The sequence below is a fragment of the Acipenser ruthenus genome, chromosome 46 (assembly GCF_902713425.1).
Source record: "Acipenser ruthenus chromosome 46, fAciRut3.2 maternal haplotype, whole genome shotgun sequence".
Lineage (NCBI taxonomy): Eukaryota > Metazoa > Chordata > Actinopteri > Acipenseriformes > Acipenseridae > Acipenser > Acipenser ruthenus.
The window spans coordinates 6,562,435-6,582,938 of record NC_081234.1 but is presented as its reverse complement, the minus strand read 5'-3'; the positions used below and the strand labels follow the sequence as shown (position 1 = coordinate 6,582,938).

Genomic DNA, 20,504 nt, shown 5'->3' with positions numbered 1-20,504 from the left:
CTTAAGTGCTGACTAATTTATCAATTCAACGTTTTAATATATGTATCCCTAAATACAGTACTTTCTTAATTTATGAAAATGCAACATACTAGATTTTCTTTTGCTTTAGGTTAAGTTGCCAGTTCATTTATTTGGTTCATTTACAGGTATTTAATGAAAAAAGTGGATACGCCTGATTATGGATCCACTGCTGTGTTTACCATAATTGTATGATTTTAAAAAAAAAAAAAAAATGTTAACAGTAATTTCTCTATTTGTTATCTAACCTAAAACAAAAAAGCACGTGGTAAAACAGCCCTCTCATCGCAACTGCCTGTCTTTTCTTAAAGGGATGTTAGTCCACAACTGTTTAAAATACAATATAATTGTAAAAGCACATGCCGTAATAATGTTTTTAAGCTAATATGCCAAGATCGAGATGAGTAGTACATTGACCATTAAGATTACAGGGAACCTAAAACTTCATAATATATACCAGTTAGTATATACTATTAGTTCTGTAAGTTGATACAAGCTGACCTTGGCACCCGCAAACGCCTGATTCTGCACGGTCAGTATTCTATGGTGACGCCCATATGTTGCCCCAAGATTCCAAACGTTGTTTAGTTCCAACGGAAACAAACAGACAAGACTTGGTTAGACTGTGGATATTCGTGTACAGCTTTGATTTAAGAAAATAAACAATTTACCTAAAATAAAGATGGAAGTGTTTCAGTCTCCAAGTCACTATATTATTGTAAACAATGACAGCGCCCTCTGGTGGAGCAGAACTGACGGGGGTCCTGAAATTACAAACGGTAAAAGACAGAAAGAGTGTAACTTAAGCTAGGCCACACGTTTGAAAAAACTCAAAAGTAGCAATGATTCATCTCGTCTCATCTCATATTTGTGCTTAGATGTTATTGTGCGTGTGCGTGTGCGTGTGCGTGTGCGTGTGTGTGTGTGTGTGTGTGAAGATAAATAAATTATTCAGTATTATTTAAGTAATAGATTGTTTACAAGTAATATACACTGTTTATACTTTGTATGGTTAACCTTTTTTAATTTCCCCACAGTGTCTTTAGCGCAGAATGCCCTAGTTTCGCATAACGCCGTGTGTCTGGGACTAGTGGAAGGCGTTATTGGGAAGATTCAGTTACATTCAGGTTATGTTTAAATACATCGAAATTATGTTAACCTGTTATGTTTCTATCTACCATGCGTTAAATATCTATAAAGAAAGCAGTATAGTGTTTGTTTCAAAAAGTTTTGGGGCTTAGGTTAGACTCACTAGTTTCCTTGTTTAAGAGCCAGGATCGTATCGAGCAGATATCGCCAACACTTAAATAGCGACGGCATGTGAAGGATTTGAAGATTTTTAATTTTACATCTACAGGTGTTTTAATTGACCTCGAGATATGTAACTAGTTTTGTAACGTTGAGCTTTTCCATTGTCTATCGTGCTAATTGAAATCTGTGTTTTGTTCAGAATCTGACAGATTTCTCCTCCTGGTTCGACAGAAGACCCTGGTTGGGAGGATTCCGCCGGGACACCAAGTCTTCACTGTCAGTAAGGTTGTGGCCATCCCTCTGTCCGAAGAGGAGCCGCAGGATCTCGAGTTTGAGGTATACAGTAGTTACATAGGGCATGCACAGGGGTTGCACATCATGAATTTATAAATGGAGTGAAGCATTTGCTGTTTCACAACCATTTTATTTTAAATGGTAACATTATGCAGTATTCATTACACCTTCACATGGTTAAAATACTATTACTGTAGGTGAATAATTAAATATCAGTTACCAGAAACACACCTTTGTAATCATTCAATTAAATATGATGGGCTATATTATCAAAGCATTTACAGTCTTTACATAACTCCTATACAGAAATGAGCAACAAACATCTTCCAGGTGCTTTCGAGACCGCACATTACATCACTTGGATGTAGCAGTTCTGTAAATTCAATGTTTTTTGTTTTTTTTTATCACATAGCTGGATGTGTTTATTTTCAGTGGGCTGATGTACTGGTAGTAAAACTCTATTATTTTATTTCTAATACAGATTTGTACAGAGCATCATGATACCAGGAGCAGACCCACTGGGATGTATCTGCCAAAGATACATACAACAAAAAGGAGAGAGGTAATATGGAGAATATGAATAGTAACAATACAATTACCAGTGTAAATGTGTCCTTATATATGAATTAATCTAGATCGAAGAATAAACATGCTTTGCATGGTTAACTTGTGTGAAAGACATTCTTGTTACTGCTTGCTGCAGTAGCTAGTTATAAACAAGGCCCATTATCTTTGCTTTTGATTTTATATAACATTATATCAGTGTTTATAATGAATAATAATAATAATAATAATAATAATAATAATAATAATAATAATAATACATGTTGGATTTGTTATGTTCATATTTTAGCTATTTTTTAAAATACAATTCAGCTTCATATTTGTATCTAAAATGTTTCTTGATCTTGCACCAAATCCCACGTCCTTCCTTATTTTATTGCAATGACTGTTTTCTACCAGCAGATGGTACACTTGTATCTTTAAAATCTGTTATTGAATTGAGCATTAATGGAAAGGTCCTGTACAGTATACAAGTTTTTTTTTTTTTTGCTGCACTCTGATTAGTACTGATCTTGTTGTGTTACAGGAGAGACAGAAAGAAAAGCTCACACGAAGACTGCTGGAAGAACTGCTGAAAATATTCACAGACACAAACTCGTTCTATTTCAGCAGCAGCTACGACCTCACCAGCTCACTACAGAGGCAATGCACCTTGGGAAAGCAAAACCTCCCACTCTTGCAACAAGTACGTTTTTAATGCCTTTACTGTTCAGGTTCATTTTTAATTGGCAGGGCAAGATAGAACGGCCAGTCGTTGTTGGCACTGTAGCTAGTAAAGGATTTTAAAACTGTTTCATTTTTGTATGGAATAATATTCGTTTCCTGTCTGTTCTTTCTTTTTCAGGTAGATGACAGGTTTTTCTGGAATAAGTATATGATGAAGGATGTCATTGAGCTCCAGGTCTATACCTTGCAACACAATGTTTTTTTATTTTGATCATTGATACTGTTAGTTAATGGTTTTTATGTTGTGTAATGGTCATCTTGTGCAGTTTGGGTTAAGCTAAGCAGTTCTAAGCTTCCCAAACTCTACAAAATAACGCAGACACCCTTCACACAATATACAGTGTTGAGTTCTTATAAATAAATGGCAGATGGATTATTGTTAATCTTGTAAAGGTCTATACAGCACTCCACTGTGCCCTAGGGAATAGCATTGTGGAGGTTTAACATCATCGCTCTTGAGTGACCCTTACTGGTTAGATTCATACAAAGTGGAGATTGGCATGACAGCAGTCCTTCTGGTCTGTAAGTGAATTGCAGGGATAATTGATTTTTAAAAATGGCAAACAATTCATGAGAGCAAGTTTGAATGGCAGGGGAAGTTCATTCAAGGATTGGGGTGCGCCAAAAAGTACCTAGGTAGCCGTTATGTAGTTTAAATGCAAGTTTTAAGCCAAAATAACTCTTATAATTTCACCAGGCAATCGGAGTAACCTGTTTTGTTTTGACCGCAACCTCATTTTCTAGGACCCCAGAGTCAATGATTGGGTCACCCCAATTATACAGGGCTTTGTTGCCATCAAGCTGATCATGCTGAGCGATGCTGCTGGTTGGGATGAGCGCAGCAGACTCCCGGAACTCTTCCTCCAGGGGGGGTGTTCTGACAGCTTCCTTATAGCACTGATCTCTCGCAGAAGCAGGCACAGAGCAGGTACTGGAATTAGGGACTACAGTGAAGAGCCATGTACAGGACTGGCCAAACAATTAGAACCACCTGCTAGAGGGAATCACAGCAGACCTGGTCTTAATTAAAAGGCTTATCCTGCACATATTGGGCCCTATTCACAAAACTTTTTGGACTGTTTTAGAGGAAAGTTTTGTTTAAAGCTCATTTTGATTATCTACAGGAAATTAAATTATGGATTCAAAAACAGTCCTTAAAATAATTCCTGAAATCACACCTTAAGGTTAAACAGGGTCCAAGTGACTTTATATTAGTAAGCACCAGCACCATCTAGTGCACAGCAGAGCATTGCCAGCAAAACAAAAGGAAACTTGATCCAACGAGGCAGAGCACTAGATGGTGCTGGCGGTTACTTCTATAAAAACACTAGGACTGATCTAGTTTAGGTTACATATGCATATGTCAGGCAACTAGAACTAAAGACCAGCTCCTGAACTCAGGCTAAACCACCATAACACAGAAAAGTTTTTTAAAGAATACAGTATTTCAGTAATTTTAATAAGAACCACTCAGAATTATTTCAACCATCATAAAAAGGGAATATGAATACAGATTAGCTTTTTAACCACAGTGTATGTCATTGTTTATCTGTCTAGGTATGAGATACAAGTGTAGAGGAGTTGATAGCAAAGGGCATGCATCCATTTATGTGGAAACTGAGCAGATTGTCTACTGCAGGGGACACACTACTGCTCTGGTGCTCGTTCGTGGGTCTCTACCTGTGATCTGGAGCCAACCTGGCTATCGATACAACCCCCTGCCTGTACTAAACAAGAGTAAGCCATCTAGATTCTACTGTCAGGCATTGCTGTTGACTGATTTGTACAGTAAAAACTCTGGCAATGGTTACATCCCCACTTAAAGAGTAAATAGCTAAGTAGCTTCAAATATCATTTAATTATACTATATATATATATATATATATATATATATATATATATATATATATATATATATATATATATATATATATAGACAGATATATAAATATATGTGTCTGTGTGTGTGTGTGTTTGTGTGTGTTTCGATTTGCTATAATTCTCAGTGGTTCTGGGTTCTACTCAGGGGCGGCGCTACGCTTGGGCCTGGGGGGCCTGGGCCCCCCAATTTTGATCATGGGCCCACCCAGTTATGGAGCGATTGACAATTAAAAACATTTCATGCCAAACCGTATCAGACTGTAATCTGCTGCGGCGAGTCTAGCTCATCCTTGTGGTTCAAAAAATATATCCGTCCCACCTCAGCACCGTTGTCGTGGTTATGAAAAAAAAGATTAATGGTGATTGGACGGCTGAGATATGAGATCTTACGTCTTCGATATATAGTATCGAAATGACAGCGCGTCAGCAGCATACATACAGGAACTTTTCTTTTATTGCAAGGCACGCAAGCAACTAGCTTGTGCAGCTGCTGTTTAGTTATTTTTTACATTTGTAATTAGCTATCTAATTACCTACACAGGGCAACAGTGTGGAGCAGTGGTTAGGGCTCTGGACTCCTTATTGGAGGGTCATGGGTTCAATCCCAGGTGAGGAGGCACTGCTGCTGTACCCTTGAGCAAGGTACTTTAACTAGATTGCTCCAGTAAAAACCCCACTGTATAAATCGGTAATTGTATGTAAAAATAATGTGATGTCTTGTAACAATTGTAAGTCTAAGAAATATAATAATACTGAATGTTTAGCCAGCTTTGCAGTAAACCATAGTTATATTTGTGTCTTACGCGTTAGCTATGTCCCGACAAATTTTGTAAAAAGAAAACGAACCGACGAATCAACAAATGCACCAGTGATGTAAGTACCTACATTTAATTTTATCAACTTGAATTCAGTTGACTGATGCAGCTGAGATGTATGTTATGCTCAACTCATGCCTCTGTTCCTGTTTTGTTTTTGTTCCCATGTAACTGACACTTTTTTAAAGCTCAAAGGGAAGTATTAACATTCACTTTTAGTCACTGTATGAGAGGGTTTTAAATTTAAGCTCACTTTGGGAAGTCAAAACACGTGTGAGAGCTTTTGTCAGATACTAACGCTATAGAATTTGTGCTGCTATGCCTGTTGGTAGTAAATCGGATTTCCGACTGTCAAAATGTTTTGGTAGAGTGTGCGTTCTTGGAGAATATGGTGCTATTTCTGACAGTATAGAGTCAAAGATCTTCTAGTTACTATAAAGATCTTTGATAGAGTGTCCTCCTCAGTACGCATATTAGTAATTACGTCATTACGTTAAGTCATAAATGGCTTAAGTCATAAATGGGGCCCAGCCAGGAATTAAATCCTGCAGCTGCTGGGATTGTTCTACTGCTTAATGGCTTAATTACCATTTATTCCTTTACAGCTGATTTTACCTGACTCCGAGCTTGTCTAGAGAATCCTAAATGTTGGGACTTATCCATCCTTAACAGAGTTGAAGTGTTACAGTGCCTTGCGAAAGTATTCGGCCCCCTTGAACTTTGCGACCTTTTGCCACATTTCAGGCTTCAAACATAAAGATATGAAACTGTAATTTTTTGTGAAGAATCAACAACAAGTGGGACACAATCATGAAGTGGAACGAAATTTATTGGATATTTCAAACTTTTTTAACAAATAAAAAACTGAAAAATTGGGCGTGCAAAATTATTCAGCCCCTTTACTTTCAGTGCAGCAAACTCTCTCCAGAAGTTCAGTGAGGATCTCTGAATGATCCAATGTTGACCTAAATGACTAATGATGATAAATAGAATCCACCTGTGTGTAATCAAGTCTCCGTATAAATGCACCTGCACTGTGATAGTCTCAGAGGTCCGTTTAAAGCGCAGAGAGCATCATGAAGAACAAGGAACACACCAGGCAGGTCCGAGATACTGTTGTGGAGAAGTTTAAAGCCGGATTTGGATACAAAAAGATTTCCCAAGCTTTAAACATCCCAAGGAGCACTGTGCAAGCGATAATATTGAAATGGAAGGAGTATCAGACCACTGCAAATCTACCAAGACCTGGCCGTCCCTCTAAACTTTCAGCTCATACAAGGAGAAGACTGATCAGAGATGCAGCCAAGAGGCCCATGATCACTCTGGATGAACTGCAGAGATCTACAGCTGAGGTGGGAGACTCTGTCCATAGGACAACAATCAGTCGTATACTGCACAAATCTGGCCTTTATGGAAGAGTGGCAAGAAGAAAGCCATTTCTTAAAGATATCCATAAAAAGTGTCGTTTACAGTTTGCCACAAGCCACCTGGGAGACACACCAAACATGTGGAAGAAGGTGCTCTGGTCAGATGAAACCAAAATCGAACTTTTTGGCAACAATGCAAAACGTTATGTTTGGCGTAAAAGCAACACAGCTCATCACCCTGAACACACCATCCCCACTGTCAAACATGGTGGTGGCAGCATCATGGTTTGGGCCTGCTTTTCTTCAGCAGGGACAGGGAAGATGGTTAAAATTGATGGGAAGATGGATGGAGCCAAATACAGGACCATTCTGGAAGAAAACCTGATGGAGTCTGCAAAAGACCTGAGACTGGGACGGAGATTTGTCTTCCAACAAGACAATGATCCAAAACATAAAGCAAAATCTACAATGGAATGGTTCACAAATAAACATATCCAGGTGTTAGAATGGCCAAGTCAAAGTCCAGACCTGAATCCAATCGAGAATCTGTGGAAAGAACTGAAAACTGCTGTTCACAAATGCTCTCCATCCAACCTCACTGAGCTCGAGCTGTTTTGCAAGGAGGAATGGGCAAAAATTTCAGTCTCTCGATGTGCAAAACTGATAGAGACATACCCCAAGCGACTTACAGCTGTAATTGCAGCAAAAGGTGGCGCTACAAAGTATTAACTTAAGGGGGCTGAATAATTTTGCACGCCCAATTTTTCAGTTTTTTATTTGTTAAAAAAGTTTGAAATATCCAATAAATTTCATTCCACTTCATGATTGTGTCCCACTTGTTGTTGATTCTTCACAAAAAATTACAGTTTCATATCTTTATGTTTGAAGCCTGAAATGTGGCAAAAGGTCGCAAAGTTCAAGGGGGCCGAATACTTTCGCAAGGCACTGTACATTGTCAAATGATTAGAATGGAATGAGGAAGGTTGTTCAGTTCTGGATCTTAGCCCAACTCAAGCTCAAAGCAGATCAAGGCAGATTTAATGAGAAATGATAATAGCTGTGTATGGGATCAACAGAACCCAGAACAACTCATAATGATTGCATGCTGTACATAACATCGTAATGTCAATGTAAAAAAATAACAATTGAAATTACATTTGAACCTACATACATAAGTATGTATAAATCTTACCTGAAAACTGTACAGTTTTAAAAATGTACAGTACTAATTAACAAAAACTTTGATTTAAAATTAGACCAAAGTCTTTGTAAATGTTTTTAGTGGTATGAAAACCAACCGGACAGCCAATAAGGTCTTGTTTCTGATGAAGTGCTTGGGAGGGTAAATTATGAAAGAATGTACTAAAATGTTTGGATCATTAGATATTTTAGTATTAACATTGTTATTGTAAGTTTTGGAAAGGTCTGTCATGAATTAATATTTGAAAGCACTGCCGTCTCTTTCTTTCTCATTTTAGATGAAACAGAAACCCAAGCTGCTTTCAAGGCACACTTTGATGACCAGCTAAAGAATTATAACAAGCAGGTCTGACCCTCTCTCTGTCTGTTCTGTTTTCATAGGATTAGTTTAGAACAGTGCTGCAACAGGTAACACCGACTCTCTGAGCTGGGATAAGGAGCTGCTCTTCAGTTCTAGTTGTCTGCCATAGAAATGTAGGCTTGATCAGTCAAAGTGTGCACAACAATAGGAAACTTGATCCATAGTGACAGATCCATAGTGACAGACCACTAGATGCCGTTGACTCTTTCTTCCTTACAGACACTGGCTGATCTAGCTTATGTTACATATACAGTATCTGTGCAACTAGAACTGAAAAGCAGCTCCTGAACTCAGGTGGTAGCTCCTTAACCAAATAAAAAAATACTGCATTTGAGTAATTGCAGTAAGAACCATTTAGAATGAGTGTAAATATCATAAAAAGATAAGGGGACAGTAAAAACAAGAACGTGAAATTAGAAGCTACTCTTTAAGCACTTCTGTGTAAGCATATCCCTTGTAAAATATATAACTCGTGGTAACAAAGCTGATATGTGTATGTTTCCAGGTTATAATTAACCTAGTTAAGCAAGGAGGACCGGAGAAGATTGTTGGCGATGCCTTTCTGAGACACGTATTATTGTACAACAGTGCAGACCTTACCTATGTATCCTTTGACTTTCATGAGCACTGGTAATTATTATTTGCATTTATTTTCAAAAGGATAAAACAAGAAACAAACAACTTAAGAGTGTTTAGGAAACATTTATATCACTTAGTGATAGTTTTGTAAATGTAAATTTCAACCCATAGAACAGACTTTGGAGGTGCTAAAAGCCAGAATTTCCATATAACCGTCATAAACAGAATCAATTCTTCAAATCAAAATCAAATAAAATTAACAGGGGATTTCAAAAAGTTAAAGTTAATGCTCTGAAAAAGTAGCCCATTGATTCTAATAGCTCAACCTGCATGGTGAATACTACTTATAGTTTCATTATTACGATCAGTAACTAATACAGTATGCTGTTCTTTTTCTCATCAGCCATGGCATGAAGTTTGAAAATGTGAAGCTCCTCACAGAAGGCATAGCTCATATAATTAATGACATGAAATGGTTCTGGTAAGAAACCACACTTTTCACACCAAATATCGTGAGGTCGGCACAGGTAGAAGTGAAAAAATACCCGGGTAACAGTTTGGGTACAACTGAATTGTTATCATATTGGCAGTCCAGTTTGTTTGCATACCACTGTACTTACAACCTGAATGGTACCCAGGTTTGTGGGTGCATGTGGCTACCTCAAGAGCTAGCAAATGATAATTACTATTATCTTTATTAACAGTACCCCCTTTTTATTGTGCTTAGAATCTTTCGGTTCTTCCAGAGGAGGGCCCCCAGTAACAGGGTTAGTGCTTGTTAATAACACAATGGATTTTAAAAGCTTGGGTACCTATAAAGAATCAGTTATCAGTTGATTAGAGTGTTTTACTCCTGTGTGTTCTGTGCGTACAGGATGGCACAAGGCAAGGTGATCAGCAGACAGTTAGGGACAGTGCGAGTAAACTGCATTGACTGTCTGGACAGGACCAACGTAGTTCAAGCTGCCATAGCTTATGATATTTTAGAGAACCAGGTTGGTGTTATTTGTTTTTTTTAACGTTCATCGCACCTCTGTTTAATAATCCAGTTGGCATTAAAGGATATCTGGAAACCATAACCCATTTACAAATCTGTACTTATTTAAAGACTGTTTTTATAAAGTTATTATTTATCAGTTAAAGAGCACCATCTAGTACACAGCCATGCATTGACAGCAAGAAAAAAATGAAACCTGATCCAAGGAGGCAGATCACTTAGTGCCTCTTACTTCTACAAAGAGGATGAGCCACCACCATCTGGTAAACAGCTACTTTGGATAAAACTTCCTTTTCTTTTGCTGGTAATGTACAGTTTCTAGACAGTGCTGGTGCTTACTAATGTAAGCATATGATCTAGCCTTCATTACATAAGTCTATTGCAGGGAACTAGAATTGAAGACCAGCATCTGAACTCAAAGCATCTTAACACAATGTAAAATTGAAATTGGAATCTGCTCTTTAAATTTTAACTCATTAAATGAGTTTGCTATTCATTTAATTTGTGAATCCAGGTGTTGGTTTTTTTAACAAGGGACTTGATGTGTTTGTAATTCACAGATTTGGTTAATTTGCAATTAGGCCATGCTTACTTGATAATAAGTTCTACGTGTAGTATAATTTACTGTGCAATATCACATGTGTACCACCCAACGTGGTGGACACAATGTAACAAACATCATTGGTTATATTCAGAATGCCTGACTGAAGTTCATTGTTTTCTTTCTCACTTCTCAGTTAAAGGCATTAGAAGCCCTTTCCCAAGGGAGCAGTCTGCCCTACGGCAGTAAAAGAGCTATTCAGGTCATGTGGGCTGACAATGGAGACGCTATCAGCAGGCGATATGCGGGAACTAACGCAATGAAGGTTAGTATTGTGACGTCTTCAAACTCTCTTAACCCTGTACCAGGGAAATAGCACAGGCTCTGTATTTTTGGATTGAATCTACCTGATTTTTGTAAGTGACTCCTCTGCTGTTGCTTAGGGTGACTTAATTCGCACTGGTGAGCGTAATATTGCTGGGGTTTTGAAGGACGGCTACACTTCTGCAAATTGATATTATCTGAACTGCTTCCTAGATTCCTATAGGCAAGCAGTCACTGGTAAGAATCAGAAAATATATTAAGCTTGACTAGATAATGCAGGATTGAAAGTTTACATTGTCACATAATTGGAATGAAATCAGAAGAGCTGTTCAGTGCCTGATCTGATGCTCAGAGTAATTTCAAAGGCAAAAAGGCAGATTTAGAGAAAAATAATATGAACAAAATATTTGAGCAACAGAACCCCACACAGGCACCATAAAATAGTGAAGGGAAAAAGACATTGAAAAAGACTTCTAGTCAAAACGTTAGTCATTGAATTCATTAACTTTCTTTTAGTAATTCTGCATTTCCCAATGACAAACGTTTTGACTAGAAGTATTTTTCAATGTCTTTTTGAGTTTATTTTAGTATTTCTTATTTCAACACTGTTGAGTGTTTAATAGTTTAATAGTGATGGATGATATCAGAACTTGTAAAAAAGCAATTACATTTAAAGCTAATTACTCTCAATGCTTGTACACATGAAGAAATACAGATGAATACATTGTATTGAATTGTTTTTCTTTTCCTAGATGCGATGCAGGGGATCCCAGTAAAAGATGACCTGCACACAGTGTACTTCAAAGAGGAAAGCACCACTGCCTTCATCAAGAGCCAGACCCAATTGCCCAGTTGTGAAGTTGATGCCATTATCGAGCACTACAGAGAAATCTTGATACCTTCTAACGAGCAGTTCCTGGACGGTTGGCATCTTAAAGTCCATGATCCAAGGTATGTAAAGCTATGCAAAGATTCAGGGAGAAAACTCTAAATTCGCCTTCGTATTTTATTGACTGGAAAATCTTTGCCACCATCAACCAAGTCGAACAGACATTGGACTAAGCCTGTAACTCCCACATTCATGTCAACCTCCAAACAGTGTCAGCTACCAGTAGTATCCAAGCCAGGGACATTTAGACCTGTGCTGTTACCTTCTTTCTCCCCAACCTCCATCATATTTGTAGCCTCATCAGATGTATTGGCAGTCCAGCTGCTTCCCTGTCTATCTTTCAGTACAGGCTGAGAGATGTCAATCTACATTTCAAGGTTGCACCAAGTGCCCTGGAAGGAGAGGCTGAGCACAGATCAATAATCCAGTGATACATGCTTATGTCAACTGTTTTTAGGAACTTGCGACAAGATCTGTTGATATTTCCTTACAACACATATAACTTTTCTCAATTTGTTTTCTCAGCTTGAAATGTGCAACAGTCAAAGACCTAGATGTGCTGTTGATGGTGACCAACAGAGCCTGCCATTTGGCTTAGTAAGTTTGCATGAAAAGCTTTGTTCTTCTGGATATAGGAGGTATGAAGTTGCCTTGAGAGTCATTTGGCTAAACGTCTAGACACAAAATGACACTGCTGAGTAAATCGCTAACACTTTATAACATTATTGCATTAAATCCACTGGGCAACTATTCTACTTTGAGGAAGGTTTCAATTCCTTGGGATAACAAAAAAGGAGAGACTTGGTCAACCTTGTTTAATTTGTTTTATAGCATTGAATAGAAAAGTGACAGTCGACTAATCATATGTCACATGATTGTGAAGTGATTGTGAAGCGCGCGGTTTCAGATTGCAATTTAGAACACAAACAGCAAAGTGTTACAAAACAGTATGTTCACAAATAGAGCAGCACACATTATAAAATACATGATTTCATTATTTTTTTTACAGTGGTGACTAGTCGATCTATTTTTACCTCAACTTTTTGGTTGTAAACTTGGTTGCTTTTCTGCAAAAGAGAATCTGCCCCTAACCAACACGTCATCAGCAAGCACATAAAAGCTCTGTGTGTTATTCTTCCATGTCGCTTCTTTATGTTTCGGCTGCTCAGTCAAGCGCTGGGAAGCCAAAACTGGAGTTGACCTCTTAGAGCCTGGAGGAAGGGCTGCCCTCAGCCATGGATTCCCTGAGGTTTCCCTCCTAAAAAATAAAAAAAATATGTGAGTAGGGTTTTTTTCCTTACCTGAGTGCTGAACGGTTCGTATTTAGTTCTGCGGGGTGAGTGGTCGGGTTGGACAGGCTGGGCTCTCTCCCCCGGCGCAGTCATGCTCTGGGGGACGGGCCGTGTCTCAGCTGCTGATTTTCATTAAATTCAATATTTGGGGGATAGGTGGCAGGGCGCCACTGTGGAGCGTGTTAATTATTTATTATTATTCATTCATGGTTTGGCGGCCTCGTCTTTTCGGGGGGAGGTGGCCACAGCCACTTCCTATCTGCGGCACTGGGATGCATGTAACTGTTCATGTATTTCCAGCCGGCCTCACGCAGGTAGCCGTCATTCCTTGCTATTCATTCACTGAGGATTCTTCGTGCTGAACTGTCAAATTAGTAGTTGTTCTACCCCTGATATTGACTCAATTTGGGATGGCAATACAGGTTTTCTGATACATAACATAATGTGGCCTTTATGATGTTGGCTTTATCACAGGATACACCAGTTCTGTACTGGTAAAGAAGTCGGGCAACGATCTACCATATTTTTACGGCTTTTCTAAGATATTTTGTTCTGAGTTTGATATCTTCTCTTGCAGCTGTGATGAAGATGCTGTGACAGTAGTTCAGCACCAGAGCATTCTGCTGGAGGACCTGGAAAAGACTGAATTAGGTACAGCAGGAAATAAGAAAAAGAAACCGGGAAGATCACAGAATTGCTTTTAAAACGGGGTCCTAACTTAAATGATTTACTTAGATCTCTGCTATCTTTTTAGCAATTCATTTTTAACAATTCCTTAAACTGCAGTCAAACCACACACAGGAATTAAAAAAATAAAACACTGTAGTGTAAAATACTATATAATTATCAGTGATAATTAAAAGAAAAATTCTATATATTGTGAAAACTATTATAAATGTATATAGTGACTTTATATTGACATTAATATCACAGTCATTGCATTTAAAGGTCCTGAGCCAAATGAGAAAAAAACAATCATGCCCTGTTTGAGATTGCATTACTGCTTCAAAGGAAAAAGTGGCTACTTCCATACGCTCACTCAAGAAACACAGGAGGATTCAACAGGTAGGGTACATAGTGTATTGGGGAAAGAATTCATAATGGTACATTTCTGTAGTGGTGTAAATGCTGCTTACCCAGTACAGTATTTAGCATTTTGTTATTAAAATTGACTTGAGGGAATGTGGACAAGCCAAGTACACACAACGTGACATTATGGAACAGTGTAGTAAACTGACACCAAGCAATTGTATTTTGATTAATGTTTACAAAAATGTGAAACAAACCCCTTTGATTTTTTTGGAAGAGCAACTCCTGAGCTCAGGTGAAAGCACCTTTAAATAGTCTTATCAAAACAAAGTGTTTAAGTAATAGAGAACCAATCTGGATTATTGATAAACATCATAAAATGGCAAGGGGCTGAAAAAAGAAAGTCAATGAAGCTTATAGCTATGTAGGATAGCAGTTAATTAAAGACTGGAGTGAAAAGATATTTGTGTGTGTGTGTTTTTATTTTTCAGAGAGCCTTCACCATATTGCAGAGAGGCTCCAACGTGCCATGAGAGAAGCTGTTGGAAAAGAGCTTCTGATTATGACACAGTGCCTGGATAGGTATGTTGAAACAAGAAGTACACATTCGTGTCTTGTCTGGCATATTGTGGTGCACGGGCCATTCGTATGAATGTGTGTTTACTGCATCGTTACACACTGAACAACATCTTCTAAGGAAACACAGATAAGCAGGTAAGGTCAACTGTACCAATATTGAGAATAAAGAACAGTAGACATACAATATCGTACTGTTGATGTCATAAATAGAGGTTTGTTTGGAATGTGGCGTGGCATACAGCAGGCAAAACTGGTATGTTTCCATAGCCAAGTGCTTTTCAGATTAGTAATAATATTTACTTCACTTAAATATTTAAACTAAACAGTAACATAGCATGCATAAAAAAATAATAATTAAGCCTCCTCAGTTTTTTGCTAAACAAATAAGTTCCTATTCGTTCTCCATCACTCCTCTATCCCTCTTTATTAATGCGCATTTGGTTCTGTTTAGGAAAAACAGCGCCCTCCATGATATACCTACAGTACAACTTTCAGAGAAAGACCTGGAAAAAGCTCAACGTCTTTACCACAACCTGCTGGAAGACATATGTTTGCCAGAAAACCCTGAAGAGACACACAAAGGTCCTCATGGAGCCTTTGAACTTAATGAGAAATTTAAGTACTACGATCATGAAGAACTGAGCGACTCTGACGACGACCTTTGTGCAAGCTCCCATTTATACAGCAAATCACCTCTTACAGATTTAGGGGGTTCCTATAGATCGGCAGCCTCAAGTTCCTTCATCCCTTGTGCGTTACCCAAAGCTAAATCTTGTAAATCTCATTTCAATATTCAAATTTCAGAAGGCAATGAAGACCAGTTGAAGACCTTGGTTGTGTTGCCTTTTGCAGACTGCAGCGAGTTAGCTTCTTCAACTTCTAGAGAAGAGCTGGCTCCTGGGACACCAGAAACCGCAGAGCCGGGCAGATTGCTGCTTCACACAGCTTCTGTGGCATCTGCTTCCAAACCAGGCGCAGAGGCTGTGCTCAGTGAGGCAGAGATCAATAAAATGGTCAAGAACTGTAAAACACGGATTATACAGATTTAGGGATTCATTTTGTTCAATGCATTTTGTGGACTTGTGTTTGGCTTTATTTTGTTTTGTTTTTTATTCCATGTAGGGGAATGCAAACCAAGGCTTGAAGCGGGGGCAGGGAGAATGTGCTGAATGGCAGGGGCTGTTCAGGTCAGGAGGACCAGGGGAGCACTAATGGCACATTGTCTAAGACAGTCTCTCTATGAGCACCAAATTCACAAATAATAAAACAAACAGAAAAGTAATTCTCTAAACAAGAACGAGCTGGAAGTCTTTGAATCACTTTTTAATGCACGGTACAGCTGCATTTTTTTTTTAATACAGGATAAATGGCATCTTCAATATGTATTTACATCATATTTATTTTAAATATAAGGCTTTGAAAAGCTGAGTTGGTAGGGCTTCACCAACACATTTATTGCAAAGAAAGCATCTATGGATTACCGACATGCAACCTTCTGTACATGTGTCCTTTTCATATTACTGTATGGATCACAAACACTGGTGCTTTTCATATGCAAATGCAAGCAAAAGGGCAATGCTAATATAGTAGATACTATTTTAATGCTGCTAATGATCATGGTCTTCTAACTTTGACAACCTTAAACAAAGTATGTATTTGATGGCACCACTGGTTTCTGTTTCTGTGCTGAAATTTATGGCAACAGTTCATATTTTTCATGAGATAAATACTATCTAAAAAAAAAACTTCATAACAGCAACGTTTTAAATGTGTGGCATTCCTGTGGCCCTCATCACAAGATAATCATATATTTAGGACAATTTAATCAAATAAACAGGGAAGAAGCTGCCTGGTTAAGGACAAGAGAAAAAAATTCATTATGTCGTGGGGTGAATTTCACTTTCTAGGAAGTACAAGACTACCTGAAAGTAAGGCAAAAGATTTCTTTAATCTATAAAAAAAGGATCAGATTTAAGATCTATTGAACAGAAGTGGGTGATGGGAGAGATTTATGGAATAATTTGGTTTAACTCTGAAACCTTTCTACCCTCTGCAGTATATTATTGTTCCTAATCCAGTTTCCAATTCAAAAATTTTAAATGCAATACATTAGGTGTTTGTGTGTTGGGGTCTAGTTAAATACATGTGCTAGCTTTCACCTATACCAAAAAACACTTGGGCATTACAGGGTTAAGGGTTTTTAGCTTTTCATAATGTGTATACATAAAACAAAATCGAAAAAAATACAATAAATTAAAAAGGAGAACATTATTTTGATAAATGTTTTAAAATATTTTTGTTATCCTATTTGATATTCATATTCACTATATATAATGTACAAAAGTAAATGAAGACAAATATTCTGTAAATATATTTGCACACAACTGTCAACAAACATGTGCACCAAAAATATGAAAAACATCTTAACAGTACATAGGTCAATCTTTGGTGTACTTCTGTAGAATACCATGGAGGACCAATTCATTAGGCAAGCAGATTTCAATTTCATTTACTTAGGTGTTCTTTTGTTGTTTTGCAATGACTGAGCAGTTCTTATTACAATACCATTGGACAAGTCAGTGTTAGGTCCTTTCACAGAAGTCCAGAAGCTGCTCTTGAGTTCTAGTTACCTGCCATAGATAAACTATAAAAATGTCCTTTTGTTTTGCTGGCAATACACTGCTTTACACTTGGAGGTGCTGACTCTTAGTAATATAAAGACACTTCGACTGATCAAGCTTACAATACATATGCCTATAGTAACTGGACCGCAAGAGCAGCTCCTGAACTCATTATCACAGCACCTTCTAAATAACTACAGAATACTTGTGTAACTGCAATAAGAACCAGTCTATGATTCCAAGCATCGTAACAGGATACAATGTAATTTGAAGCTACTTTCTCAGATGTACAGTATTTAGATCAACCATATACACCCCTAACAAAAGTGTTTTCCGTCTCGACTGTTTGAACAGTTCTCTTTAGAGATTAAATTCAAGAAAACAGAAACAAGTAAAGCTCATCGAGGACAAGGGAAATGACGGACATATCTCCATGTTTATATAATTTATATAAAACAGACTTTACCCTTTACATTTGAAGATTCTAAAAGGGATGACATTTAACCCCATCAACTATACAAATGACAAAGCACTTTAGAGCATCTTGTAAAGCGCTTTGTGATAGTGGTCCACTATGAAAGGCGCTATATAAAATAGATTGATTGATCTTCCTGTTTCACTATACATTTAGGAGTCATGAGATACAGTTACAGGAGTTTTGTTGTTTTTTAGTAGGAGGTATGTAGACACTTGGCTGCAGAACACAGTGCTTATGCTTTAGGATAATTCATTTATATAGTTTCACTATAATTTACAAAATATACATATATGTTAGTGCAGCTACATCAGAGTAGGATCTTGAAGTCTGGGGTATAATCAGAAGCCATTTTCACATAGCTAGCGTTCTTTCATTGGGAAAAAAAGGTTTTCAAATACAGCCCTCACACGTGGCTAGAAATCCAGAGTGTTGCAATGATCTAAACAATGGAAGATCTAATTCTTGGCACTGTTTAAACATCATACAACCAAAGTGAGTTACTTATAAAAAATAAAAGAGAGTCTCACACACACTGTTAGAGATCATGATTTTTTTTTTTAACAATTTAAATTACGGTGGTATTTGGACCTGCCACATTTCAGATCAATTGAATAGATCCTGAACTTAACTGATTTTAGCGGTTATCAACATAGATACATTGTGGATATGGTTTTAGAATTCCACTATTACTTTAGGCACTTTAAAAAAAAACTGATTACGCACCAGGTTTCATTTTCAAATTATATAAAACAGTTTTAAACAGAACAGTTCAGTTACTAGTTTTGGACGGTTGCAAACAGGAAAAAAATAAATAATAAAAAAAAAAGCTGCCAAGCAGTAAACCTCCAAGCATTCTTTCCGAACGAAACTGGAAAATTTACTGTATACTCAAAACACTCATAAAAGCACCCTGGGGAAGAGATTTTCTATAAAATACTATTTATTCATTTTGTTTCTTTCCATAATTTCATCCAATAGGCCAATTAACGAACATGCATCCTGCCTTCAAATTCCATTAGCACTGACTTTTTTTGTGCTTTTTTGTGATTCTTCCACAGCTTTGGCCTGGAAAAAGGAGACAAATATATATGTTATAGTTAACCATAACATAAGAACATGCATTAGTATTTAATATCCATAAAACATTACCCTTCGGGTTCTAAGACAATCCTCGCGTCTAACAACCTTGTTGAAGAATCAAAACATATTGTAAATTAAGTTGCTAACTTGTCTCTCCAGTTTCAACTCTACTCTTGGAAACTGTAGTGCTGCATCTAGTCCTGGCTTTCAAAACTCCCTTTTAGGTATATCATTACCAGATGCCAGGATGTGCCCTATAGCCTGGAGATCGAAGGTTCGAATCCAGGCTATGTCACAGCCAACCGTGACCGGGAGTTCCTAGGGGGCGGCGCACAATTGGCTGAGCGCTGCCCGGGTAGGGAGGGCTTAGGTCGGCAGGGGAATCCACGGCTCACCGCGCATCAGCGACCCCTGTGGCCGATAGGGCGCCTGCGGTTCTGCAGTGGAGCCGCCAGATCTGTGTTGTCCTCCGGCACTATAGGTCTGGTGGCATTGTTGTGGATCTGCAGTGTGAAAAATGACGGCTTGGCAGGAGCACGTTTCGGAGGACGCGTGTTCCAGCCTCCGTTTCCCGAGTTGACAGGGGGGGTTGCGAGCGGTGAGCCGAGGATACAGATAATAATTGGGCATGTTAAATTGGGGAGAAAACCGGGGTAAAAAATTGGCGACGACTAAATTAAAAAAAAAAAAAAAAAAAAAAAAAGTTGTTCATAAAGCTATTGGGGAGGAACAATGTATTTAAGAGGGTTCAGATTGCTCAAACTCCTGATCATTTCAATAATATAAATAACTGAGGGGAGTTCTAAAACCCAGGACTGGGTGTGGGACTAATGTGAGTTTTTACATAAAAAATGTTAGCCCCAGTTGAGACTTTTTTTATATCACATCTTCATACAGCTGATGTCTCTTATTTGGCTGTTTTAACAGCAAGATAAAGAACTTACAAGAGTTACAACTTCAGGTTTTAAAGGCTCTTTTGAAGTCTCAGTGGGTTTTTCCAACAGTTCCTCTCCCTGAAAACACAAATCAAAAGTTAAAACGGTCACGATGCTCCTCTGCAGTATATAACAAAATAAAGAAGGGCTCTACTACTACACCAACGTCCTTTGCATCTCTACACAACTCTGCCAGTTTTGCTACATCTGAATATTAAAGTATATACACCACTGCCACCTGCTGGACATTAACACATGACAGCTCACTGAAATGAAAGTACCAGCGCATAGTGTCTTCTGATCCCAAATAACGGCGAATAGTAGGATGATGCAGATGCCTGAAAAAAGGGAGATTTTTTTTTTTGTTTGTTTTTAATTTCTTGTGGGTATTTTTAAGGCTTATATTTAACAGAACCTGGTGTGAAATACATGCCAGTATTTAAACCAATGGAAAAACTAACCAAACATGGAGAAAATTACATTAATGAGAAAAGTTTTGGTTAAGTGTAATCTGAAACCCCACACAATAGTCATGGAGTGTGCTGTACCTTGATACCCTTAATTAGTGGGGCTGGGTCAACCAGGATTTCAGGTGCCTTTGTTTTGTCTTTGACTGGGGCTTCCAGAGTTATAGCAAGTTGAATGGACTGCAATACAGAAAATATTTGATGTGAATCAACACA

The 20,504-nt window shown here is 38.0% G+C and overlaps 1 protein-coding gene and 1 pseudogene across 1 annotated transcript in view; one reads left to right on the top strand and one right to left on the bottom strand.

Moving 5' to 3' along the window:
- Positions 1–700: 700 nt before the first annotated feature.
- Positions 701–15,877, top strand: LOC117966098 (phosphatidylinositide phosphatase SAC2-like; annotated as a pseudogene).
- The window catches only part of LOC117971675 (LETM1 domain-containing protein LETM2, mitochondrial-like), a 19,556-nt gene continuing 14,924 nt past the window's right edge, over positions 15,873–20,504 (bottom strand). Inside the window, exons 9-11 of the mRNA XM_059013547.1 lie at positions 20,370–20,468; positions 19,831–19,899; positions 15,873–18,871 (exon numbers count right to left, since the gene is read on the bottom strand). Coding sequence (XP_058869530.1) covers positions 18,812–18,871; positions 19,831–19,899; positions 20,370–20,468 — 228 coding nt within the window. The 3' untranslated portion in view covers positions 15,873–18,811. The remainder of the gene's footprint in view (positions 18,872–19,830; positions 19,900–20,369; positions 20,469–20,504) is intronic.